The sequence below is a fragment of the Dendrobates tinctorius genome, unplaced genomic scaffold (genome assembly GCF_039654945.1).
Source record: "Dendrobates tinctorius isolate UK_male_01 unplaced genomic scaffold, ASM3965494v1 ptg000160l, whole genome shotgun sequence".
NCBI lineage: Eukaryota > Metazoa > Chordata > Amphibia > Anura > Dendrobatidae > Dendrobates > Dendrobates tinctorius.
Window position 1 is genome coordinate 22,353,620 of NW_027361827.1, and position 27,127 is coordinate 22,380,746.

General features: G+C 45.9%; 1 protein-coding gene across 1 annotated transcript in view; it reads left to right on the forward strand.

Moving 5' to 3' along the window:
• The window catches only part of ECPAS (Ecm29 proteasome adaptor and scaffold), a 229,006-nt gene that overhangs the window by 125,596 nt on the left and 76,283 nt on the right, over positions 1-27,127 (forward strand). The window contains exons 26-28 of the mRNA XM_073549708.1: positions 19,709-19,763; positions 22,675-22,789; positions 23,046-23,114. Coding sequence (XP_073405809.1) covers positions 19,709-19,763; positions 22,675-22,789; positions 23,046-23,114 — 239 coding nt within the window. The remainder of the gene's footprint in view (positions 1-19,708; positions 19,764-22,674; positions 22,790-23,045; positions 23,115-27,127) is intronic.

Here is a 27,127-nt window from a genome sequence, read left to right on the forward strand (position 1 = left end):
GAATGGTTGTTCAGTAGAGGGTTACGGTTGGATTCGAGGTGCCCCAGGTGCACGATGGATAATGCGGACATTTTACATATGATGTGGACATGCTCTTGCCTGCAAATATTCTGGATCGTGGTCCTTAGCCTTATACACTTGGTCACGGGACAGGATATTCCCAGGGACCCCACGATTTGTGTTTTGGGTTATGTTGATGAGGTGGGAGGGGATCAATACCTTAAAATTGCTGTGGCCAGAATGCTATTTGTGGCCCGAAAGCTGATAGCTTATCACTGGATTTCTGCCAAAATCCCCTCAAGAAAAGAATACATTAATAGGTTGAACCAAATATTATATAGGGAAAAGTTTGTGTACCTCAGGAGGGGTGTGCCGCATATTTTTGGGAAAATATGGGAGGGATGGTTGAAGGTTCCTGGCCTGGCTGCCTCAAATCTCCTAGATTCATGAGTGGGCCCTGGAGGTGGTCTCCTGTCGGTTGCTAATCGTCATTTCTCATATGATATGGTTGTGTGATGGAATTGGGTTTATTCGCTATGTACCAGTCTATATGCCATCGGACAAAGGGAGGGGGGTGTTATGGGGGAAGGGAATGTTTGACAACATGTTGTAAGTTGTACATGCCTGTCATTTCTAAAACTTTTAATAAAAACTATCTGATCAAAAAAAGTAATGAGACCCCCCTGGAGTAGCTGGTGTGAAATGCGTGTATAGACCACTGAACCCACGGTTTTTGTACACTCCGAGCTGTATCTCTGGTCAAGTGTGTCTCTACCAGAGCCACAATGTGAGGGTGATAGTGCCTGATTTGTGAAAATACTTTAACCTGTTTTTTGGGGGGTCTTGATACCCCTCACATTCCATGTCATGCATATTAAATCAGAACCCATCTCCACTTATCTGGGCATGTTGCGGATCGGCGCCTAAGTAGAACTCGGAGACATCACATAAATAGCAAGACTTCCATTGGCTGCAACTTCTACCTAAGTAACACTTAAAGCTAAAACTAAAGCTTGAAAGTAGACACTCTAGGATTCCTTTACAGGAGATCCTCTATGGGACCGCAGCTGCTTGGTAGCCTCCACTGGATCCGTGAAAAACACGGAGGAACCCCCGTGGACAACCCGAAGCCGAGCCGGATAGATCATGGAGTATAAAATGTTCCTTTCCCTGAGCCGCTTCTTGATGTCGATGAATTGCGCACATTGCTTCTGAAGTTCCATGGAGAAATCCGGGAAGATTGAGATTAAGGCGTTGTTGAACTTGATAGGACTCTTTTGTCGTGCGAGGCGTAGAATGGTGTCTCTATCTTTACAGTTGAGGAGACGTGCCAGGAAGGGGCTAGGTGGGGCTCCCGGAGGCAAAGGCTTGGTGGGAACCCTGTGAGCTCTCTCAACGGCGAACACAGAGGAGAATTCATCTCCCAGAGAGGTCTTAAGCCAGCCTTCTAAGAATTGCTCAGGGTGCTGACCTTCAGAGCGTTCAGGCAGACCAATGACATGGATGTTATTCCGCCGCATTCTGTTTTCTAGGTCGTCTGCTTTTTGCCTCCAGGCGTTCATAGATCCCGCTACCTTGGTTAACTTAGCCTCCATTGGCGTAATGGTGTCTTCCACCTGGGACACCCTTGTCTCCACCTCTGTGATACGCCCCCTCATGGCCTGCATATCATGACGGAGTCTCCCCACCTCAGTGTAGACATCCTCTATTTTCTCTGTCAGATATGTCCTAGTGAGGGAGAGAGCCTGCATGAGCTGTTCAGATGCCTGTTTAAGGGTCATTTCTTCCTGTTCGATCTCCTCTCCACTCCCTGAGGGACGATTTTTATGCTGAGATTGTGAGGGGGCATTTCATAGAGTACGTGCACTCTCAGAAGGGTCGGGTCTGACAAACTCCTTCAATTTTTCTGCTGCCGTCGATCCTTTAGATCGGTTCATGATTAAGAACCGTGAAATACCCCGGTATAGCTGAAGTTATACAGGCCATAAATCTTCCCATTGCAGTTATATATACACAGTAGGGACCACACTCATTAATTACAGCCTGGGAGCAGAGTTTGTGTAAATGAAAACAGAATGTCACCAAGGCTCCTATGGCACATCCACCCCCAGAGACAGCAGCAATGGGAGGGGGAGCAGGTTCCCCACTGTAATGGCACTAGCAGGCCAGCGGTTCAGCTTAGAGAGGGAATTATGCAGGGCCCGTCTTTCAGGGCACTCACCGCACTCCTCTCATATCTTGCTGGATATAGGTCGCTGTCCCTGCAACGCTGTAAACTGGACGCCGCACTCCCTCTGATAGAGCGCGCGTCCAAGATGGCCGCCGCTCCCCGCGGGCCCCGCCGTCCACCCCTGTCTTCCAAGGCTCTCGCTCACCGGAGCCGTCCTGTGCCTTTCCTCAGAGCTCCCGGGGGGTCCCGACACCAGCGGACACCATGTGCTGCCAAGTCCTGAGCTTTAATACAGGCGGTAAGTGCAGGATATGTGAAGGATAAGTAGGAGGTCCCGCAGCGTGCGACCTTCCCTCACCGCTACATAGCCACGCCCCCCAAAGCTATTCTGTTTTAGCTTAGTGTCAATAGGAGGTGTACACGGGCTGCTCTCAGCCCCGTATCTACCTTTAGGTTTTGTTGTTTTTTATTAATTTATTAATTATTTATTAGAGACGGGGAGCACGGTGTGGGGAATATGTCACTACTGTACCCTCTCGTGTCTGGCAGGCAGGACCCCATGCCTCCTAACACTTCAAGCGTGTTTGGGGAATCCGCAACACCGAAAATGCGGACTAGTCCTTGCCACTACCTCCCTACGCCGCCCACCCTCCATAGCCGGTCTCTCAGGGGAGGAAGACGGAATCGTTACCCTATGGCCACCGAAGTCATTACCGGAGTCGTCTCAGGGGCCCAGAGGTCTGCAAGTCTGTCTTCAAATGCAAGTTCTGGGAGGAGGGATGCGGGTCTTCAGGACAGGTATCCACGGCAGTGGGGGGGGGGCTCCATAAAAAAATAAAAAAAATAAAAATATATATATATATTCATATATAGCCATCATATCCAGGGGTCCTGACCATGGGGTAATAGCCATGTAGCCGTCATCCAGCACAATTTCCGGCTCGCTCAGACTTCTAACAGTGTTTACCGTGCCATCCCACTTCCCCCTACAGCTCCACAGTTAAAATTTAGTCCCTGGTTTCATTTCTGGCCTACTACCGTGCTTGGCCACGCCTCCCCCCGGCCAGCCAATTGCGTCCTACGCTCCGCTCGGCCTTGCCCCCCCTCCGGCCTGTCAGTGCCTCCGTTTTTTCCCTGTACAGCAGCTCTCCTCTCCTACTACAGATGGGGGTTTTTTTGCACGCCTCAGGCCCCCTCTCCCCCTCCTCCCTGCCACGTTAGAGCGCAAAATCTGCACACCCTACAGGCTCCTCACACGAACCATTGCCATCTCCACGCCGTTCGGAAGCCAACAGCCTGTCTCACCGCAGCATCTGCCTCACCGCAGCACTTTTCACACCGCAGCAGCCTGTTACACGCAGCTCGGATTCCAAGTTTTCGACCGGGATCCAGGTCTTTACGCTCTGTCACTGGGGGGTCAGCTCTCATCTCTTGCAGATCTCCCCTGGCATCTTTCTCTCCCTCTCTATGTCTAACCCTAGGGAGCCTCACTCCCACCCTCCTCCCATTGTAGTACACTTCACCTGTTCTTCCTGTAAAAAGAAGTTACCCCCTGGTCAGACGTCATCCCTCTGCCATAGGTGCAGTTCGCCAAATATGTATTCTCAGGAGCCCCCCTCTGTTCGCAATGAGAGTACACCCCCTCCTGAGTGGGTAACATCTCCATCTCAGTCGGTAGCTGACCTAAACAAGGTATCTCACATGTTGGTCTCGGTTTTGGAGCGGCTTCCTATTCCTGCACATGTTAGCGGGTCTCAGCTACCCCTTTCGGATGTCGACTATTAACCCCTCGCATACCCAAAGGGATTCCCCTTGGAGAAGGTCCAGAACTTCAACAAAGCCTGCCCCCGCATTAGCTCACTAGCCAGCTAATCATCCCCTTCACTGCCTTCCAGGACGCCAGCTCCCTCCCTGTCTTCGTCATCTGACGCTCCAGAGGTACTAGAGTCAGACCCACGTTCTGAGTCAGAGTCAGATCTGAACTCAGCACAGGTCTTCAAACTGCGCGACACGGTGAATAGTTTAATTGTCGCGGTTAATGATATTAAAGACTCTGAATTCTCTCCTTCTGAAAAGACTGTGTCATTCAGGAAAACGAAGCACCCGTCCCGTATCTTTGCTAACCACGACGAGTTCAACAGGACCTTTGTGGTGGAATGGCAGCACCCAGACAAGCGTTTCCAGAGAAGAAAACCATAAGCGTTCTGTATCCTTTTCAGCCTTACCTGCTTAACAAGTGGGCAGCTTCTCCTTCGGTGGACCCTCCGGTCTCCCGGCTGGCCACAAGACCATACTCCCTCTGTCTGACAGATTCTATCTAAAGGAACGCTCTGACAGACTCATCGAGTCTCTAGCTAAGTCCGCCTTCGAGGCCGCAGGCTCTTCCCTCCGCCCGTCCTTCACCGCCACCTGGGTGGCTAAGGCAGTCTCCGCATGGGCGAAGCAACTCCGCCAAGGTATCGTCGTCGGGACTCCGGCCGATGACCTAGCTGATCTGGCAGACCAGATCGGCCACGCAGGTAAGTACGTTTTGTTCGCATCTCTTGATGCAGCCGCCTGCTCAGCCATAGCAGCTGGCAACATTGTTACTATCCTCAGGGTCCTGTGGCTTAAGGCCTGGAATGCGGACTCCGCATCAAAGAAGTCCCTCACAGTTCTTCCCTTCCACGGTTCTCACCTATTTGGAGAAGAGCTGGAAAAGATAATCTCCAATGCTACGGCAGGGAAAAGTAGGCTTCTACCACAACGGGGTCAAGCGTACACCCGTTGCACAGTTCCTTTTCGTTCCTTTCAGAGGTTTCAACCACAGAGTAAACCATGACAGGACAGATCCCCTCTGCGTCAACAAAGGAAAGGACCCTTCTTTAAGCCAGCCCCGACCTGGCGCTCAAGACCTACCCAGCGCCGGCGCTCCAGGTCAGGCACCAACAGATTTTCATCAGCATGACGGATGGGGGGGCGCCCCCACCTGGGAATTATCTCACTGTGGGCGGTCATCTCCTTCAGTTTCGGGACAAGTGGCTGTCCGTAGTCGACGACGCCTGGGTACGAGATGTCATCTCCTATGGTTACAAGATAGTTTTCTACTCTCCCTCGATCTCGTTTTTTCGAGTCCTGTCCACCTAAAAATACCTCTCTCATTCTTGGTTTTTTCAATGCCTTCGACTCCCTCTTCGAAACCTGCGTCATCGTCTCCGTTCCCATACTAGAGTGCTTCTCAGGTTTTTATTCCAACCTGTTTGTGGTTCCAAAGAAGGACAGCTCAGTTCGTCCCATTCTGGACCTCAAACTCCTGAACAGATATGTACGTCTGCATAACTTCAAGATGGAGCCCCTTCGATCCATGATAGCCTCCATGGAACCACGGGAATTCCTCTTTTCGGTGGACATTCAAAGATGCCTACCTGCGCATTCCCATCTTTCTCTCGCACCAGAGATTCCTTCGTTTCACCATTCAGGGGTTTCACTTCCAATTTACGGCACTGCTGTTTGGCTTAGCCAGCGCCCCCAGAGTTTTTACCAAGGTGATGGTGACAGCGATGGCTATTCTACACAGCAGGGGCATCCTCATCATTCCCTATTTAAACGACACCCTCATCAATGCTGCATCCCCTGTGGCGTGTCAGGAGAGTCTGCAGATCACTCTGGACACGCACACTCAGCTGGGCTGGATAGTCAACACCGCAAAGTCCTCACTGATGCCGGTCCAACGCCTGTTTTTTTTCTTTTCTTGGGAATGCTCTTCGACACTGCCCAAACGAAAAGTTTGATCTCTGAGAGGTCATTCCCCCCGCTCCCTCCGCTTCTGCATGAGCGTACTAAGCAAAATGGTTGCCTCGATGAAAGCATTTCCATTTGCTCAATTTTACATGCCCACTCCAAATCTTCCTTCTGGCGAGATGGGACAAGTCAATCCGTTCCCTTGATCGGGTGGTCTCGATTCCACCGCGGATAAAACAGTCCCTGAGAAGGTGGGAGCGTTCACAGTGGATCTGTCTCGGGTGGTCCTTCCTCCCCATTCATTGGAAGATAGTCACGACAGATGCCAGCCTTCTCGGCTGGAGAGCAATTTTCCACGACCTGATAGTCCAGGGTCGCTGGTCAGCTCAGGAATCTGCCCTCCCCATCAACATTCTAGAACTCCGAGCAATATTTCTTTCCCTTGTACATTGGCAGGAACATCTTCACAGATGTCCGATCCAAGTTCAGTCCAACAACGCCACGGCGGTTGCGTACGTCAACCACAAAGGGGGAACTCGAAGTCGAGCAGTGATGTCAGAGGTCGCTTGGATCTTGTCTTGGGCCGAGCAGAATGTTCAAGCAATTTCCGCGGTGCACATGCCAGGAGTCGAAAACTGGGCGGCAGACTTTCTCAGCCAAGAAGGGCTGGCCACAGGCGAATGGTCTCTAAACCAGTCAGTCTTCCAAAGAATCTGCCTCAGGTGGGGGACTCCGGATGTTGACCTAATGGCGTCCAGACTCAACCACAAAGTTCTGCAGTTTGTGTCCAGATCTCGCTACCCACTGACAATCGGTCTCGATGCACTAGCGATATCTTGGGCACAGTCCTCCCTTCCGTACCTATTTCCACCTTACTGCTACTGCCCAGAGTAGTCAAAAAGATAAAAGCGGAAGGAATTCCTCATCTCCCCGGATTGGCCACGAAGACCCTGGTACGCTGAGTTACTCAACCTCGCAGTGGACACGCCATGGAGACTCCCGGATCGCCCGGACCTTTTGTTGCAGGGGCCCCTCTTCCACCAGAGTTCTCAGTCACTCAACTTAGCGGCATGGCTGTTGAAGCCGTGGTTTTGAAATCGGCTGGGTTCTCCGACCAAGTCATACAAACTATGATTAAGGCGAGGAAACCTTCGTCTTCCAGAATTTACCACCAAACATGGAAAGCATATTTCCGCTGGTGTGAAGCTCACCAAATCGCTCGAATGGTGTTTCATCTCCCATCTATCTTGACTTTTCTACAATCGGGTCTGGAGTCCAGACTGTCTCTTAGTTCCATTAAGGGACAGGTTTTGGCTCTCTCAGTCCTGTTCCAAAGGAATTTGGCCATTCGCTGACCGCTCAAAACTTTTGTTCAGGGAGTTGCTCACTCCGGTCCCCCCTACCAGACCCCTGTGGATCCCTGGGATCTTAATTTGGTATTAGACGTTTTACAGGAGTCTCCGTTTGAACCACTGCATGAGATCTCCTTCACATTCCTTTCCTATAAGGTCGCTTTCCTGGTCGCTGTCACTTCGATCAGACGGGTTTCTGAGCTGGCAGCGCTTTCCTCCTGTAGTTCTCCTTACCTGATTTTTCATCAGGACAAGGTAGTCTTGCGTTCAGTTCCATCCTTTCTTCCCAAGGCGGTTTCTGGTTTTCATTTGAATGAGGAAATTGTGCTCCCATCTTTTCGTCCGTCTCCGTCTCACCCTCGAGAATGGTCATTGCACAAACTGGATCTGGTGAGAGCTCTACGCGTTTAAATGTCCAGGACTGAGCCCTTCCGGCGCTCAGATTCTCTGCTCATCATCCCAGAGGGTTCATGAAGGGGTCTTCCTGTGACCCAGTCTACCATCGCTCAATGGATCAATTCCACCGTTCTGGAAGCTTACCGTCTAAGAGGTAGAGCACGGCCACTGAGGATTACGGCACACTCCACGCTTTGGGTGGTAGCTTCCTGAGCAGTCTGCCTTCAGACATCGGCCTCGCAGCTCTGCAAGGCTTCTACATGGGCCTCCATTCATACCTTTACTAAATTCTTCAGGGTTCACTCTCATGCTTCATCTGATGCGAACCTTGGTAGAAAGGTCCTGACTTGAGGGTATTGTACTTCTTCCACCCTTGGGACTGCTTTGGGATGTCCCATGTTTCCTGTGTCCCCCAATGAAGCGAGAGAGAAAACAAGATTTTGGGTACTCACCGTAAAATCTGGTTCTCGCAGCCTTCATTGGGGGACACGGCTCCCGCCCTTGTTTATTGTTGTATCAGGTTCTTGTTATGAATGAGTCACCGTAGGAGGCAAAAACAGAAATGCTAGCTAAGTCCAGAAAACCAGAGAAGTTGGCAGCTATCGGATTGCAGACCCCTGAACCTAACAACAACAACTAGCAGTAGCCGTGGGGGGTTCCTACGGTGCCCTAGACCCCTCGATCACAGCCGGAGAGCTAAATAGCCTAAAGACAGAAAGGGAAATCTAAACTGCCCCAGAGCAGACCCCAAAGCAATAGGCAGCCCCCAACATATAATGACGGTGACACAAGAAGAAAAAACACTAACACAGATAGAAAGATAGACTGAGCAAATGATGGGGCCCAAGCTAACTAGATAGGACAGGATAGGAAAGCTGCTGTCTGCAATCCGCAAAAAACCCTATCAAAATAAGAGCCAACAGACTGACAGGGAAAAAGGCCCTGAAGACGCTAGGCTTCAAAAAGACTGTCAGTACTCAGGTATTTTCTGAAGACAGAGCAAAAAGGAATTCAGCTCACCCCAGCAGGGAATGGCAGAATCCAGAAAAGCAAGGCAAACTAAAACCAAAACACAAATGCAAAAAGGCAAAGCAGAAAACTTAGCTTTTGAGGAGCAGGAATCAGACTGGTCTCCTAGAATTCCACAGAGAAATCACCAGCGAGGCAGAAGGGCGTCGGCTGCCTTATATCCAGTCAGAGATCCCCGTCGCCCAGTCATCCTCTCCCAGCTCAGGTGCTTGGTAATCAGCCTCACTACCTTCCTTCACCAGAAGAGGGAGTTCATCAGACCTCAATGGTGAAGGGGAAAATGAACTCATAACAGTACCTCCCCCTTGAGGAGGGGTCACGGAACCCTCATCCACGCCACCAGGGCGATCAGGGTGAGCCCGATGAAAGGCACGCACCAATCTTTTGGCATGAATATCAGAGGCAGAGACCCAGGAATTATCCTCCTGACCATAACCCTTCCACTTAACCAAATACTGGAGTCTCCGTCTAGCCAGACGGGAATCCAGTATCTTCTCTACCTCATATTCCATGTTACCTTCAACCAATACAGGTTCCGGAGGTACCACCCCAGGAACTACTGGTTCAACAAACCTCTTCAACAAGGACTTATGAAACACATTATGGATTTTAAATGTGACAGGAAGAGCCAACCGAAAAGAGACCGGATTAATGATCTCCAAAATCTTGTAAGGCCCAATAAATCTAGGCTTAAACTTAGGAGAAGCTACCTTCATAGCGATATTTTTTGATGATAACCAAACCATATCACCCACCTTAAACTGGGGACCAACGGTCCTATGTCGGTTGGAAAACCGCTGGGCCTTTTCCTGGGAGAGAGATAACTTATCCACCACTTGGTCCCAGATCTGGTGCATTCTCTCCACCACAGTGTCAACACCTGGGCAGGCAGAAGGCTCCACCTGCCCTGAAGAAAATCGAGGATGAAACCCAAAGTTACAAAAAAAAAGGTGACATCAAAGTGGCAGAACTAGCTCTATTATTTAAAGCAAATTCGGCCAAGGGCAAAAATGAAACCCAATCATCCTGATCAGCGGAAATAAAACATCTCAAATAGGACTCCAAGGTCTGTTTTGTTCTCTCCGTCTGCCCATTGGTCTGAGGGTGAAACGCAGAGGAGAAGGACAACTGAATTCCCAGCTTGGAATAGAACGTCCTCCAAAATCTAGACACAAACTGAACTCCTCTGTCAGATACAATGTTCTCAGGAATCCCGTGCAAGCGAACCACCTGTTGCAAAAACAGGGGCCCCAACTCAGAGGAAGATGGCAACTTAGGGAGTGGTACAAGATGAACCATCTTAGAGAACCTATCACAAATCACCCAAATAAGTCATTCTCTGAGAGACAGGCATATCAGAGATGAAATCCATTGAAATATGGGTCCATGGCCTCCTGGGGACCGGCAAAGGCATCAACAACCCACTAGAGCGAGAACAAGGTTTAGACTGGGAGCAAGTCCCACAGGACTGCACAAAATTCTTGACATCACGAGACAAGGCGGGCCACCAAAAAGACCGACTCACCAGATCTCTAGTACCAAAAATACCTGAATGAACAGCCAATGCAGAGCAATGAACTTCAGACATCACTCTCTTCTTCCACTGGTCAGGAACATACAACTTTCCACTGGGACAACGCTCAGGTTTGTCCTCCTGGAACTCTTCCAGAGCAAGTCTCAAATCGGGCGAGATGGCAGAAAGAACTACCCCTTCGCCTAAGATGGTAGCAGGCTTGGTCACCACAGGAGAATCAGCAAAGAAGCTCCTAGAAAGAGCGTCAGCCTTGACATTCTTAGTGCCAGGAAGAAGAGACCACAAAATCAAAACGTGTAAAAAACAAGGCCCATCTAGCCTGTCTAGGGTTCAAGCGTTTGGCCGACTCCAGGTAAATCAAATTCTTGTGGTCAGTGAGGACCACGACTTGATGTTTAGCTCCCTCCAACCAATGTCTCCACTCCTCAAATGCCCATTTCATGGCCAACAGTTCCCGATTCCCCGCATCATAGTTACGTTCAGATGAGGAGAACTTTCTGGAAAAGAAAGCACAGGGATTCATTTTAGATGTTACAGGATCCTTTTGGGACAAAACAGCTCCTGCACCAATCTCAGAAGCGTCCACCTCTATCTGGAACGGGAGTGAGACATCAGGTTGCCGCAAAACCGGGGCAGAAGTGAATCTTCGCTTCAGCTCCTGAAAGGAAGAAACAGCCTCTGGAGACCAATTCAACTCATCAGCACCCTTCTTAGTCAGATCAGTCAATGGCTTGGCAATACTAGAAAATTTTGCTATAAATTTCCGATAAAAATTAGCAAAGCCCAAAAACTTCTGAAGGGCCTTCAAAGAAGTGGGCTGAACCCATCATAAATGGCCTGTACCTTGGCCGGATCCATTTCAATAGTTGACGGAGACAAAATAAATCCCAAAAATGAAATCCTCTGTACCCCAAAAAGGCATTTCGATCCTTTGACATACAGGGAATTCTCCCTCAAGATCCGGAACACCGTCCGAACATGTTCCACATGAGAATCCCAATCCTTGGAGAAGATCAAAATATCATCAAGATAGATAATCAAAAATTTATCCACAAAGTCTTGGAAAATGTCGTTCATGAAGCACTGGAAGACAGAAGGGGCATTAGTGAGCCCAAAAGGCATCACCAGGTACTCAAAATGTTCCTCTGGAGTATTAAACGCCGTCTTCCATTCATCCCCATGCTTAATGCGGATAAGATTATACGCCCCCCTGTGGTCAAGCTTGGCAAACCAACAAGCACCTTTAACTCTGGAGAATAGATCCGAAATCAGGGGTAACGGATACTGATATTTAATAGTAATTTTGTTGAGGGCACAATAATCAATGTGACTTGTAGGATCGCTACTACCAATAGGTGGCGCTGTAGAGTAAAAGTCCTCTTTCTTTCTGAAGAGGCAATTTGCATACAAGGCCTTAATGAACCATCCTTTTTGGCCACGAAAAAAAACCCAGCACCTAATGGTGAAGAGGATGGTCTAATATGACCCTTCTCCAACGCCTCCTTAATATAGGATCGCATAGCCTTGTGCTCGGGTACAGATAAATTGAAGAGCCGACCCTTGGGAAATTTACTCCCCGGGCTCAGTTCAATTGCACAGTCATAACTCCTATGAGGAGGCAAAGACGCAGACTCATTCTCACTAAATACATCATAAAAGTCCGCCAAATAGTCAGGAACATCATGCGACTGAGGAGAGGTGGAAAAAACCGGAGCCTCACTAAGGGCACACCGACAACCCCAACTCACCACAGACACAGATTTCCAGTCCAAAACTGGATTATGAATTTGCAACCAGGGAAACCCCAGAACAATGGTATCATGCAAATTATGCAACACCAAAAATCTTCAATTTTCTTGATGGTTTGGGGCGACCCGCATTACCACCTGGGTCCAAAACTGAGGTTTATTTTTCACCAAAGGAGTAGCATCAATCCCCCTCAAAGGGATAGGCGTCCGCAGAGGTGTCATAGGAATTCCACAACGTTAGGCAAAATCCAAGTCCATTAGGTTCAGGGATGCTCCCGAATCCACAAAAGCCTTGGCGGAAAATGTGGACAGGGAGCAGATCAGAGTAATTGCCAGAATAAACTTAGGTTGAACACCACCCACAGAAAACGTGTGTGCAAAACGTTTCTCTCGTTTAGGACAGACAGAAATAATATGCGAGGCATCTCCACAAAAAAAAACAGCTTATTACGCTTTCTGAACTCCTGACGTTGCTCCCTGGACAAAACTCTATCACATTGCATAGGTTCAGACACTTGTTCAACAGGTGGCAACACCTCTCGTGCAGTCCTGCGTTCACGAAAACGCCGATCAACCTGAATGGCTAATGACATAGAATCGTCAAGACCAGAGGGAACAGGAAATCCCACCATAGTATCTTTTACGGCTTCTGACAAACCCTTCCGAAAGAGAGCTGCCAAGGCATTATCATTCCAGGTAGTAAGGACCGCCCACTTTTGGAATTTTTGACAGTACAATTCTGCAGAATCTCGACCCTGGCTCAATGCCAACAAGGTCTTTTCAGCCTGATCAATATCATTAGGTTCATCTTACAACAACCCCAAGGCTTGAAAAAATGCGTTCACATTAGTCAGACTAGGATCATCAGGTTTCAAAGAAAACGCCCAATCCTGGGGATCGCCACGCAGCATAGAGATGACAATTTTAACCTGCTGCGTGGAGCTCCCTGGCGAGTTAGGCTTCAAGGCAAAAAATAATTTACAATTTTTGAAATTCAAAAATTTAGACCGATCCCCAAAAAACACATCAGGAGTAGGGATCTTTGGTTCAGCAGCATGTGAATGAGCAAGGTAGGAGGAAATTCCCCGCACTTCCACAGCGAGCTGCTCCACACGATCAGACAATTGCTTTATCTCCATTGAGAGAGAAAAAAAAAAATTCCCCCTACGGCCTCAGAGATACAGAGGAAAAAATATACACACCTTTTTTTTTAAATTCTTTCCTGCTATTGAGTACCCTAGGATCTGCGGTATGGCTGGTGATTCTGTTATGAATGAGTCACCGTAGGAGGCAAAAACAGAAATGCTAGCTAAGTCCAGAAAACCAGAGAAGTTGGCAGCTATCGGATTGCAGACCCCTGAACCTATCAACAACTAGCAGTAGCCGTGGGGGGTTCCTACGGTGCCCTAGACCCCTCGATCACAGCCGGAGAGCTAAATAGCCTAAAGACAGAAAGGGAAATCTAAACTGCCCCAGAGCAGACCCCAAAGCAATAGGCAGCCCCCAACATATAATGACGGTGAAGCAAGAAGAAAAAACACTAACACAGATAGAAAGATAGACTGAGCAAATGATGGGGCCCAAGCTAACTAGGTAGGACAGGATAGGAAAGCTGCTGTCTGCAATCCGCGAAAAACCCTATCAAAATAAGAGCCAACAGACTGACAGGGAAAAAGGCCCTGAAGACGCTAGGCTTCAAAAAGACTATGTCAGTACTCAGGTATTTTCTGAAGACAGAGCGAAAAGGCAAAAAGGAATTCAGCTCACCCCAGCAGGGAATGGCAGAATCCAGAAAAGCAAGGCAAACTAAAACCAAAACACAAATGCAAAAAGGCAAAGCAGAAAACTTAGCTTTTGAGGAGCAGGAATCAGACTGGTCTCCTAGAATTCCACAGAGAAATCACCAGCGAGGCAGAAGGGCGTCGGCTGCCTTATATCCAGTCAGAGATCCCCGTCGCCCAGTCATCCTCTCCCAGCTCAGGTGCTTGGTAATCAGCCTCACTACCTTCCTTCACCAGAAGAGGGAGTTCATCAGACCTCAATGGTGAAGGGGAAAATGAACTCATAACAGTACCTCCCCCTTGAGGAGGGGTCACGGAACCCTCATCCACGCCACCAGGGCGATCAGGGTGAGCCCGATGAAAGGCACGCACCAATCTTTTGGCATGAATATCAGAGGCAGAGACCCAGGAATTATCCTCCTGACCATAACCCTTCCACTTAACCAAATACTGGAGTCTCCGTCTAGCCAGACGGGAATCCAGTATCTTCTCTACCTCATATTCCATGTTACCTTCAACCAATACAGGTTCCGGAGGTACCACCCCAGGAACTACTGGTTCAACAAACCTCTTCAACAAGGACTTATGAAACACATTATGGATTTTAAATGTGACAGGAAGAGCCAACCGAAAAGAGACCGGATTAATGATCTCCAAAATCTTGTAAGGCCCAATAAATCTAGGCTTAAACTTAGGAGAAGCTACCTTCATAGCGATATTTTTTGATGATAACCAAACCATATCACCCACCTTAAACTGGGGACCAACGGTCCTATGTCGGTTGGAAAACCGCTGGGCCTTTTCCTGGGAGAGAGATAACTTATCCACCACTTGGTCCCAGATCTGGTGCATTCTCTCCACCACAGTGTCAACACCTGGGCAGGCAGAAGGCTCCACCTGCCCTGAAGAAAATCGAGGATGAAACCCAAAGTTACAAAAAAAAAGGTGACATCAAAGTGGCAGAACTAGCTCTATTATTTAAAGCAAATTCGGCCAAGGGCAAAAATGAAACCCAATCATCCTGATCAGCGGAAATAAAACATCTCAAATAGGACTCCAAGGTCTGTTTTGTTCTCTCCGTCTGCCCATTGGTCTGAGGGTGAAACGCAGAGGAGAAGGACAACTGAATTCCCAGCTTGGAATAGAACGTCCTCCAAAATCTAGACACAAACTGAACTCCTCTGTCAGATACAATGTTCTCAGGAATCCCGTGCAAGCGAACCACCTGTTGCAAAAACAGGGGCCCCAACTCAGAGGAAGATGGCAACTTAGGGAGTGGTACAAGATGAACCATCTTAGAGAACCTATCACAAATCACCCAAATAAGTCATTCTCTGAGAGACAGGCATATCAGAGATGAAATCCATTGAAATATGGGTCCATGGCCTCCTGGGGACCGGCAAAGGCATCAACAACCCACTAGAGCGAGAACAAGGTTTAGACTGGGAGCAAGTCCCACAGGACTGCACAAAATTCTTGACATCACGAGACAAGGCGGGCCACCAAAAAGACCGACTCACCAGATCTCTAGTACCAAAAATACCTGAATGAACAGCCAATGCAGAGCAATGAACTTCAGACATCACTCTCTTCTTCCACTGGTCAGGAACATACAACTTTCCACTGGGACAACGCTCAGGTTTGTCCTCCTGGAACTCTTCCAGAGCAAGTCTCAAATCGGGCGAGATGGCAGAAAGAACTACCCCTTCGCCTAAGATGGTAGCAGGCTTGGTCACCACAGGAGAATCAGCAAAGAAGCTCCTAGAAAGAGCGTCAGCCTTGACATTCTTAGTGCCAGGAAGAAGAGACCACAAAATCAAAACGTGTAAAAAACAAGGCCCATCTAGCCTGTCTAGGGTTCAAGCGTTTGGCCGACTCCAGGTAAATCAAATTCTTGTGGTCAGTGAGGACCACGACTTGATGTTTAGCTCCCTCCAACCAATGTCTCCACTCCTCAAATGCCCATTTCATGGCCAACAGTTCCCGATTCCCCGCATCATAGTTACGTTCAGATGAGGAGAACTTTCTGGAAAAGAAAGCACAGGGATTCATTTTAGATGTTACAGGATCCTTTTGGGACAAAACAGCTCCTGCACCAATCTCAGAAGCGTCCACCTCTATCTGGAACGGGAGTGAGACATCAGGTTGCCGCAAAACCGGGGCAGAAGTGAATCTTCGCTTCAGCTCCTGAAAGGAAGAAACAGCCTCTGGAGACCAATTCAACTCATCAGCACCCTTCTTAGTCAGATCAGTCAATGGCTTGGCAATACTAGAAAATTTTGCTATAAATTTCCGATAAAAATTAGCAAAGCCCAAAAACTTCTGAAGGGCCTTCAAAGAAGTGGGCTGAACCCATCATAAATGGCCTGTACCTTGGCCGGATCCATTTCAATAGTTGACGGAGACAAAATAAATCCCAAAAATGAAATCCTCTGTACCCCAAAAAGGCATTTCGATCCTTTGACATACAGGGAATTCTCCCTCAAGATCCGGAACACCGTCCGAACATGTTCCACATGAGAATCCCAATCCTTGGAGAAGATCAAAATATCATCAAGATAGATAATCAAAAATTTATCCACAAAGTCTTGGAAAATGTCGTTCATGAAGCACTGGAAGACAGAAGGGGCATTAGTGAGCCCAAAAGGCATCACCAGGTACTCAAAATGTTCCTCTGGAGTATTAAACGCCGTCTTCCATTCATCCCCATGCTTAATGCGGATAAGATTATACGCCCCCCTGTGGTCAAGCTTGGCAAACCAACAAGCACCTTTAACTCTGGAGAATAGATCCGAAATCAGGGGTAACGGATACTGATATTTAATAGTAATTTTGTTGAGGGCACAATAATCAATGTGACTTGTAGGATCGCTACTACCAATAGGTGGCGCTGTAGAGTAAAAGTCCTCTTTCTTTCTGAAGAGGCAATTTGCATACAAGGCCTTAATGAACCATCCTTTTTGGCCACGAAAAAAAACCCAGCACCTAATGGTGAAGAGGATGGTCTAATATGACCCTTCTCCAACGCCTCCTTAATATAGGATCGCATAGCCTTGTGCTCGGGTACAGATAAATTGAAGAGCCGACCCTTGGGAAATTTACTCCCCGGGCTCAGTTCAATTGCACAGTCATAACTCCTATGAGGAGGCAAAGACGCAGACTCATTCTCACTAAATACATCATAAAAGTCCGCCAAATAGTCAGGAACATCATGCGACTGAGGAGAGGTGGAAAAAACCGGAGCCTCACTAAGGGCACACCGACAACCCCAACTCACCACAGACACAGATTTCCAGTCCAAAACTGGATTATGAATTTGCAACCAGGGAAACCCCAGAACAATGGTATCATGCAAATTATGCAACACCAAAAATCTTCAATTTTCTTGATGGTTTGGGGCGACCCGCATTACCACCTGGGTCCAAAACTGAGGTTTATTTTTCGCCAAAGGAGTAGCATCAATCCCCCTCAAAGGGATAGGCGTCCGCAGAGGTGTCATAGGAATTCCACAACGTTAGGCAAAATCCAAGTCCATTAGGTTCAGGGATGCTCCCGAATCCACAAAAGCCTTGGCGGAAAATGTGGACAGGGAGCAGATCAGAGTAATTGCCAGAATAAACTTAGGTTGAACACCACCCACAGAAAACGTGTGTGCAAAACGTTTCTCTCGTTTAGGACAGACAGAAATAATATGCGAGGCATCTCCACAAAAAAAAACAGCTTATTACGCTTTCTGAACTCCTGACGTTGCTCCCTGGACAAAACTCTATCACATTGCATAGGTTCAGACACTTGTTCAACAGGTGACAACACCTCTCGTGCAGTCCTGCGTTCACGAAAACGCCGATCAACCTGAATGGCTAATGACATAGAATCGTCAAGACCAGAGGGAACAGGAAATCCCACCATAGTATCTTTTACGGCTTCTGACAAACCCTTCCGAAAGAGAGCTGCCAAGGCATTATCATTCCAGGTAGTAAGGACCGCCCACTTTTGGAATTTTTGACAGTACAATTCTGCAGAATCTCGACCCTGGCTCAATGCCAACAAGGTCTTTTCAGCCTGATCAATATCATTAGGTTCATCTTACAACAACCCCAAGGCTTGAAAAAATGCGTTCACATTAGTCAGACTAGGATCATCAGGTTTCAAAGAAAACGCCCAATCCTGGGGATCGCCACGCAGCATAGAGATGACAATTTTAACCTGCTGCGTGGAGCTCCCTGGCGAGTTAGGCTTCAAGGCAAAAAATAATTTACAATTTTTGAAATTCAAAAATTTAGACCGATCCCCAAAAAACACATCAGGAGTAGGGATCTTTGGTTCAGCAGCATGTGAATGAGCAAGGTAGGAGGAAATTCCCCGCACTTCCACAGCGAGCTGCTCCACACGATCAGACAATTGCTTTATCTCCATTGAGAGAGAAAAAAAAAAATTCCCCCTACGGCCTCAGAGATACAGAGGAAAAAATATACACACCTTTTTTTTTAAATTCTTTCCTGCTATTGAGTACCCTAGGATCTGCGGTATGGCTGGTGATTCTGTTATGAATGAGTCACCGTAGGAGGCAAAAACAGAAATGCTAGCTAAGTCCAGAAAACCAGAGAAGTTGGCAGCTATCGGATTGCAGACCCCTGAACCTATCAACAACTAGCAGTAGCCGTGGGGGGTTCCTACGGTGCCCTAGACCCCTCGATCACAGCCGGAGGGCTAAATAGCCTAAAGACAGAAAGGGAAATCTAAACTGCCCCAGAGCAGACCCCAAAGCAATAGGCAGCCCCCAACATATAATGACGGTGAAGCAAGAAGAAAAAACACTAACACAGATAGAAAGATAGACTGAGCAAATGATGGGGCCCAAGCTAACTAGGTAGGACAGGATAGGAAAGCTGCTGTCTGCAATCCGCGAAAAACCCTATCAAAATAAGAGCCAACAGACTGACAGGGAAAAAGGCCCTGAAGACGCTAGGCTTCAAAAAGACTATGTCAGTACTCAGGTATTTTCTGAAGACAGAGCGAAAAGGCAAAAAGGAATTCAGCTCACCCCAGCAGGGAATGGCAGAATCCAGAAAAGCAAGGCAAACTAAAACCAAAACACAAATGCAAAAAGGCAAAGCAGAAAACTTAGCTTTTGAGGAGCAGGAATCAGACTGGTCTCCTAGAATTCCACAGAGAAATCACCAGCGAGGCAGAAGGGCGTCGGCTGCCTTATATCCAGTCAGAGATCCCTGCGCCCAGTCATCCTCTCCCAGCTCAGGTGCTTGGTAATCAGCCTCACTACCTTCCTTCACCAGAAGATGGAGTTCATCAGACCTCAATGGTGAAGGGGAAAATGAACTCATAACAGGTTCTGTTCTTATCTGTTACGTTCATTCTGTCAGATTCTCTGCTTCTACTACTGCTTTCTCACTAACTGAATAGATTTCTGCCAGTTGGTGTGTATATACTGCTGGGGAGGAGCTAACCCTTTTTCTTGCATAGTGTCAACCTACTAGTGGCAGCAGCATACACCTATGGTTTCCTGTTCCCCCAATGAAGGCTCCGAGAAACAGATTTTACGGTGAGTACCCAAAATCTTGTTTTTCTAGGACTGTGCTGTGATATCTATAATGGCTCTAATGGATACCCAAGACACTACACAGTGTACGCAGATGTGGTGTGCTAGTTCTGGACACATCTGATCTCTTTGGGAGTGTACGTGGCTCCAAACAGCTGATCAGTTGGGGTCCTGGTTATCGAACCTCCATCATTATGGAGCCCCATTGGCAGTTTATCTGCCATTTGCACAGAAGACTGGTAGTATTGAAATCATTTGCTCTTCATTCTTTCCCTTGGTATCTACCATTGGGTAAGAGTCTGGACACATTACACTGTTGGCAGTTTTGTGAATATAGTCTCGTGGATGGCCATTTTTAGTGCCACATACATGTTTATACTTACATGCGAGTACAACTTAATTTTTCCCTTTTCTTTTACAGTCAAAGCTGAAAGAAATCCAAAGTGCCTTTATATCTGTCCTTTCTGATAATGACGGTATGTACCCTTGTGCCTTGAATTAGATTCTTCAGTGGGACTTTACTCGGTGAATAGTATTTCATAGTAATATTTAAAGTGTAATAGATCTGATTATTTGCAGTTATTGACTCAAAATCACTAAATACAGAACCGTCCCCACATTTACAGACATTTACCTCTATTCAAGCCAGGTAGCGAGCAGATATTATTGTACTTTTAAGACTATGTGCGCACATTGAGTATTTGCTTGCAGAAATTTCTCCAAGATTTCTGCATCTCTTGGCAGGAAAAAAGCGGCGGACAAAACGTGCGTTTTTTGCATGCGTTTTGTACAGCAGTGAATGCTTTTGTGAGCTAAATAAAGATATTTAAAAAAAAAAAGTTTTGTGATGTAATTTCTTGGTTCAAAACCACCTTTTCATGCTGATGCAGTGACATCACGGTAATGGGATTAAGGCTTGGTGTCAGCAGCTGTCATTGACACCTAGCTCTAGGCTTATTAATTAAAAGGTGTCGGGCTGACACATTACTAAGCTGATAAGTAAACACAAACACACACATTGTCCCCAGCCTATGTAGGAGCGTTAACAGAATGAACCTACATAGGCTGCAACCAGACAACTACTGTTCATTTTAAAAGAAAAAAAAATTGTGTGGGCTTCCATGTAATTTTAATAACCACCAGAGGGTAGATGTTGATATTCTGAGAATGAGCCAATTGCCATAAAGGTTCCTAGGCTATTAATATCAGCTCGCAGCTGTTTGCTTAGACTTTACTGGCTAGTTTACAGGGGGACTCCAGAAAAAAAATTGACATAGGGTCCCCCTATAAAATCTAACCAGCAAAGGCTAGGCAGACAACTGTGGGCTGATATTAATAGCCTAGTGAAGGGGCCATGGATATTGGCCCCTCCCAGACTAAAAACATCAGCTCTCAGCTGACCCAGAAAAGACACACATATAAGATGCACCAAATCTGATGCTTAGCCTCGCTCTTCCCATTTTCCCTGTAGCGGTGGCAAATGGGGTTCATATTTGTGGGGTTGATGTCACCTTTGTATTGTCCGGTGACATCAAGCCCACAGGTTAGTAATGGAGAGGCGTCTATAAGACACCTATCCATTAGTAACCCCATAGTAATATTCTATAAAAATACAGTCACCCAGAATAAAGTCCTTTATTTGTGAAATAATGACACAGACTACTTTAATAAATCTTAATTAAATCATACTCTCCGAACGCCTAATCCACAGACGCCAACGTCTCCTGCTACAAAAATAAAATAATAAACCACAACGATCCTGATCACTTTGAGAGCAGTCACATCAGTGATGTGATGGTTCTCAAAGACAGCCGGCGATACACTGACAGGAGGTAATCGCTCCTGCAGTGTGTAGCACTAAGCTGCCATGAGAGTTCACCGGAGTTCATCAGTTGATCATCCCAATGCTCTCCCTTACGGCACCACTGCTGTGTGGGAAAGTTCTCACATAGTGGTGCCGTGAGAAGACCGAAGCTTATGAACTCTGGTGAACTCTCTCATGGCGGCCCAGTGATACACTGCGGGAGCGATTATCTCCTATCAGTGTATTGCCGGCGGCCAGGTAGAGCAGTTGCATCTCCCAATGTGACTGTTCTACAGATGAGATCGCCGTGGGACACTCGGGATTACTTGGACTATGGCGGACAGGTGAGTATATGTTGGTTTATTATTTTGCATTATTTCAAGGAGACAAGGGCATCGGGGATTTGGTGTTAGGTGAGTATAATTTTTTTTTTTATTTATTTGAATAAGTATGTAATTATTTTACTTTTTTTTTTCCAACTGAGAGCACAGGCCCCGGCTGATGAGGCTACGTCTCCTATCAGCGGCACCTGCTGCCCCTGTTATCAGTTATGGGAGCAGTATTCTCATCAGCCCACTCCTGCGGGTCACAGTCACAGCTGCGGGGTCACGCTTGACAGCATGATTCCGCAGCTCTGTGACCGACAGTACCCCGGCGGTAGTGTTACCATGGGTGACAGTCACAGCTGCGGGTCACGCTGACAGCATGACCCCACAGCGCTCTGACCGACTGTCTTACCAGTGGTAGCATTACAGCTGATAAGACCTACCGCGCCAGTGTTTCCCATGCTATCACACAGATGACAGCGTGGGAAACACCATAGGAAGACAGTAAAACGCAAAACAAAAACTCAGCAAATCGCAAACATTTTAATATCTGCGTTTTTGCTGTGGATTTGACTGACTCAGTTGAAGTCAATGGGTGCAGAAACGCAAAAAGAATTGACATGCTGCAGAAAAAAAACGCACTGCAAATACGCACAAAATTTTACTGATCATGTGCACAACACTTCAGGATTGTCATTGAATAAGCTACCATAAGGATTCCATAGCGTTTTTGGCCTATTTCCGCGCGGAAAAATAAAAGCCCCGAAAATGCTTCAAAAACGCACTGTGTGCACATAGCCTAATAATGAGGTCTTCATGACCGCACTGATTTCGGTGGTATCTCAGTGCAATATCTCAACAGCATTCAGAGCTAAAACCTCAAGTGATCGTAACCTGGCATAGAAGGAAGATATTGCAAAAATATTTTACCACTTTCATCATATGGTAAACATCCCTTCTTAAAATCAGGACCGCAGTAAAATCAACTACAGAATGAAATATTAGAGAGATTATTGATTTTCCCCCTCTTATGCTTATAAATAATACTGGTTTTAAACCTGTAAAAGCAGGAGCAATAACCAACACTATTAAACACAGTGAAAACAAGTCATTGCTGCCCTATAAATTATCCATACACCCATTGGAGAATCTTAAATGTAGGTACTGTTTATAGACGCTTATATAATTAATGTCTCAGTCCATTTATCAGCCTAACTCCTTGGAAAATTTTTGATAATTGCACAAAATCTGTTGCAGAACTTAGCCAGGATGTTGCTTCGAAAGGTCTTGGGTTGGTATATGAACTGGGCAGTGAACAAGACCAACAGGAGCTGGTGTCCTTACTTGTGGACACACTCATGACTGGGAAAAGGTACTGTGACTCCTCGTGTTCTCAGTGTGTTTGTAACTGATATTGCTAATGCTAAGGTGTAATGTAGCATTACCGTTACTTCCTGTAGCTGCGTGTACATTTTCTATAGTTAAGAAATTTCAGACTGCATTTTGTGCATGGTTACTAATAATGATTATATAGGTAATATTGCAACAGCAGGAGCAGAATAATCAGTAACTGTTTATTTGTCTGTTCTTTTTTTTTTTTTAGACTATTAACTTCTGCTTTATTTCAGGGTAAAACATGAAGTTTCTGGAGACACTGAGGTTTTTCAAGGCTCATCCATTGGCAGAACTCCAGATGGGTACGTTTATATCTTCTAAAACGCTATGGTGACGGTCAATGTGGCTACACAACGGAAATGTGCCAATATCTCTAGAAGTAAATAAAACCTGAATAAGACTGTGTGCACAGTTTGCATTTTTGTTGCTTTTTTCTTGCACAGTTTTGTCACAAAACCTGAAAGGTTTCTTGATGCCAGAAAAGTGAATGAGAATCCTGAAGTGTTACGCTTATTTTTTCCTTGCAGATGTGGTGCAGATTTAAATCTGTAGCATGTCAGTTCTTTCAGAGTTTTTTTTTTTTTTTTTGGCAGATTTCATCTACAGTTAGGTACATATATATTTGGACAGAGACAACATTTTTCTAATTTTGGTTCCAGACATTACCACAATCAATTTTAAACAAAACAATTCAGATGCAGTTGAAGTTCAGACTTTCAGCTTTCATTTGAGGGTATCCACATTAAAATTGGATGAAGGGTTTAGGAGTTTCAGCTCCTTAACATGTGCCACCCTGTTTTTAAAGGGACCAAAAGTAATTGAACAGATTAAATAATTGTAAATAAAATGTTCATTTCTATTACTTAGTTGAAAACCCTTTTGCTGGCAATGACTGCCTGAAGTCTTGAACTCATGGACATCACCAGACGCTGTGTTTCCTCCTTTTTGATGCTCTGCCAGGCCTTCACTGCGGTGGTTTTCAGTTGCTGTTTGTTTGTGGGCATTTCTGTCTGAAGTTTAGTCTTTAACAAGTGAAATGCATGCTCAGTTGGGTTGAGATCAGGTGAATGACTTGGCCATTCAAGAATATTCCACTTCTTTGCTTTAATATACTAGTTGCTTTGGCTTTATGTTTCGGGTCATTGTCCATCTGTAGTATGAAACGACGACCAATCAGTTTGGCTGCATTTGGCTGGATCTGAGCACACAGTATGGCTCTGAATACCTCAGAATTCATTCGGCTGCTTCTGTCCTGTGTCACATCATCAATAAACACTAGTGACCCAGTGCCACTGGCAGCCATGCATGCCCAAGCCATCACACTGCCTCCGCCGTGTTTTACAGATGATGTGGTATGCATTTGATCATGAGCTGTACCACGCCTTCGCCATACTTTTCTCTTTCCATCATTCTGGTAGAGGTTGATCTTGGTTTCATCTGTCCAAAGAATGTTCTTCCACAACTGTGCTGGCTTTTTTAGATGTTTTTTTAGCAAAGTCCAGTCTAGCCTTTTGATTGTTGATGCTTATGAGTGACTTGCACCGTGCAGTGAACCCTCTGTATTTACTTTCATGCAGTCTTCTCTTTATGGTAGAATTGGATATTGATACGCCTACCTCCTGGAGAGTGTTGTTCACTTGGTTGGCTGTTGTGAAGGGGTTTCTCTTCACCATGGAGATTATTCTGCGATCATCCAGCACTGTTGTCTTCCGTGGGCGCCCAGGTCTTTTAGCATTGATGAGTTCACCAGTGCTTTCTTTCTTTCTCAGGATGTACCAAACTGTAGATTTTGCCGCTCCTAATGTTGTAGCAATTTCTCAGATGGGTTTTTTCTGTTTTTGCAGCTTAAGGTTGGCTTGTTTCACCTGCATGGAGAGCTCCTTTGACCGCATTTTTCCTTCACAGCAAAACTTTCCAAATGCAAGCACCACACCTCAAATCAACTCCAGGCCTTTTATCTGCTTAATTGAGAATGACATAACGAAGGGATTGCCCACACCTGTCCATGAAATAGCCTTGGAGTCAATTACTTTTGGTCCCTTTAAAAACAGGGTAGCACAGGTTAAGGAGCTGAAACTCCTAAAGCCTTCATCCAATTTTAATGTGGATACCCTCAAATGAAAGCTGAAAGTCTGAACTTCAACTGCATCTGATTTTTTTTGTTTAAAATTAATAGCGGTAATGTCTGGAACCAAAATTAGAAAAATGTTGTCTCTGTCCAAATATATATGGACCTAACTGTATATTAATGAGTGGGGAAAAAATCTGAATCAAAAACATGCCTATTTTATACTGCATTTTTCCTATCAAGACATACAGAAATGGTGCACAATTTTCTGCACCAGACACTTAATGTGTCCACATAAATCTGCACCTAATCTGCAAGTCAATAATAAGCAATGTGTTTGTAAGTATATGAATAACTTCACCATTTACACATGTGGTCAAAATTGTTGGTACCTCTTGTTTAATGGCAGAAATAACTTGAATCTGACAAAAGTAATAAATAAAAAATCTATGAAAATGAACAAATGAAAGTCAGACATTGCTTTTCAACCATGCTTCCACAGAATTAAAAAAATAAATAAAACTCATGAAATAGGCCTGGACAGAAATGATGGTACCCTTAACTTAATATTTTGTTGCACAACCTTTTGAGGCAATCACTGCAATCAAACAATTCCTGTAAATATCAATGAGATTTCTGAACCTCTCGACAGGTATTTTGGCCCACTCCTCAAGAGCAAACTGCTCCAGTTGTCTCGTGTTTGAAGGTTGCCTTGACCAGACAGCATGTTTCAACTCTTTCCAAAGATGCTGAATAGGATTTAGGTCAGGGCTCATAGAAGGCCACTTCAGAATAGTCCAATGTTTTCCCCTCAGCCTTTCTTGGGTGTTTTTAGCTGTGTGTTTTGGGTCATTATCCTGTTGCAAGATCCATGAGTTTTGGATATGGGACAGACCCCTACTCCATCTTAAAACAACCATAAATACAGTAAACCTAAGTACTAGAATAAATACACAAATCACACTATTTTGGTTGTCAAACTGGCCACAGCTTTACTTAAATCACAAGATTAACACAATCACAGTAGGAGTCAGGTACTCTGATACCCCCAGCTGTCTGACATATAGCACCAGGACAGACAGCCATAAAGGGGCGGCACGCACTGGCTTGCCATTCAAGCATAGCCAGTAAACTTTCAGGGCACCAATGACCCTATTATCCTCACTCCTGTGCTTAACCACTGTGCCCGCCCCTGGTTGACATCATTACAACGTCCTTGAGGCTGGCCACCAAAGCCGAGCCTGTTCACCACCATGAGGTTTTACATCCTCTATTAGTTAAAATGAGTCCACCTTAACTTGTCTGCAACTTCCACCTGACTCCTAAACCGCCACCAGAGAGGCCATTTGACACCTTGAATGGACTCAAACGCCATCAACCATGCCTAATAAAGCCATCAACCATTTCTACATGCTATGGAAAGACTGTGCCTACAAATAACACAATTCCAGATCTCCAACAGAATAATTTTATCAATGCAACTCTGCCAAATTATGATTGATAATACTGTAATTAAAGCAAAATAACAGTCACTAGACATCCTGCAATGAGCATTCCATAATGGGGAATGTGAAAAGTAAACCATAATGAAGGGGATAGCCACAGTCTGAATACCTGTATAATGACATCTGTCGTGCCTCAAAAAGTAGTATGCTGCATGTATCGTAGCCAGCTCTAATAATTCATCAATTCACAGTTTTTGGTTCTAGAAACCAGCACTATATACAGTAGCTGTGCTGTGCATTAATCATTTCTTAAACCAACTTACTACTACTATCGGAAAAGTGATGAGTATATATAAAGAGGAAGATACTATAAATAAGGAGTAATTAAAAGCTATACACAATAAAACATCAACATTAAAACCGACCCTTAAATAACTTCCATAATATTTTGACATAGTAATTGAAATAAACCTATAGCAGAAAATTGTACGAATGCATTATTAATAACCCTGCCACGCCATTGTTGATTGTTTATAATACACTTGATGACATTCTCTGTTAACCACTCTAACTGGGTCAAAGTCATCGGGGAAAGCATCTTGCCCTTCATGTTGATGCACTTAATTACTTTTCCCTTAGCCGCTCCCCCTGGCTCAAGGGCATCGTGAATAGGCATATTGCCCTATTGCCCTTCGTGTTATTGCACTTGATTACTTCACCCTTATGGTGTGTGCACACGCTTCGGATTCTGCTGCGGTTCCGCAGCGGTTTTGGCCGCTGCGGGTCCGCAGCAGTTTTTGCT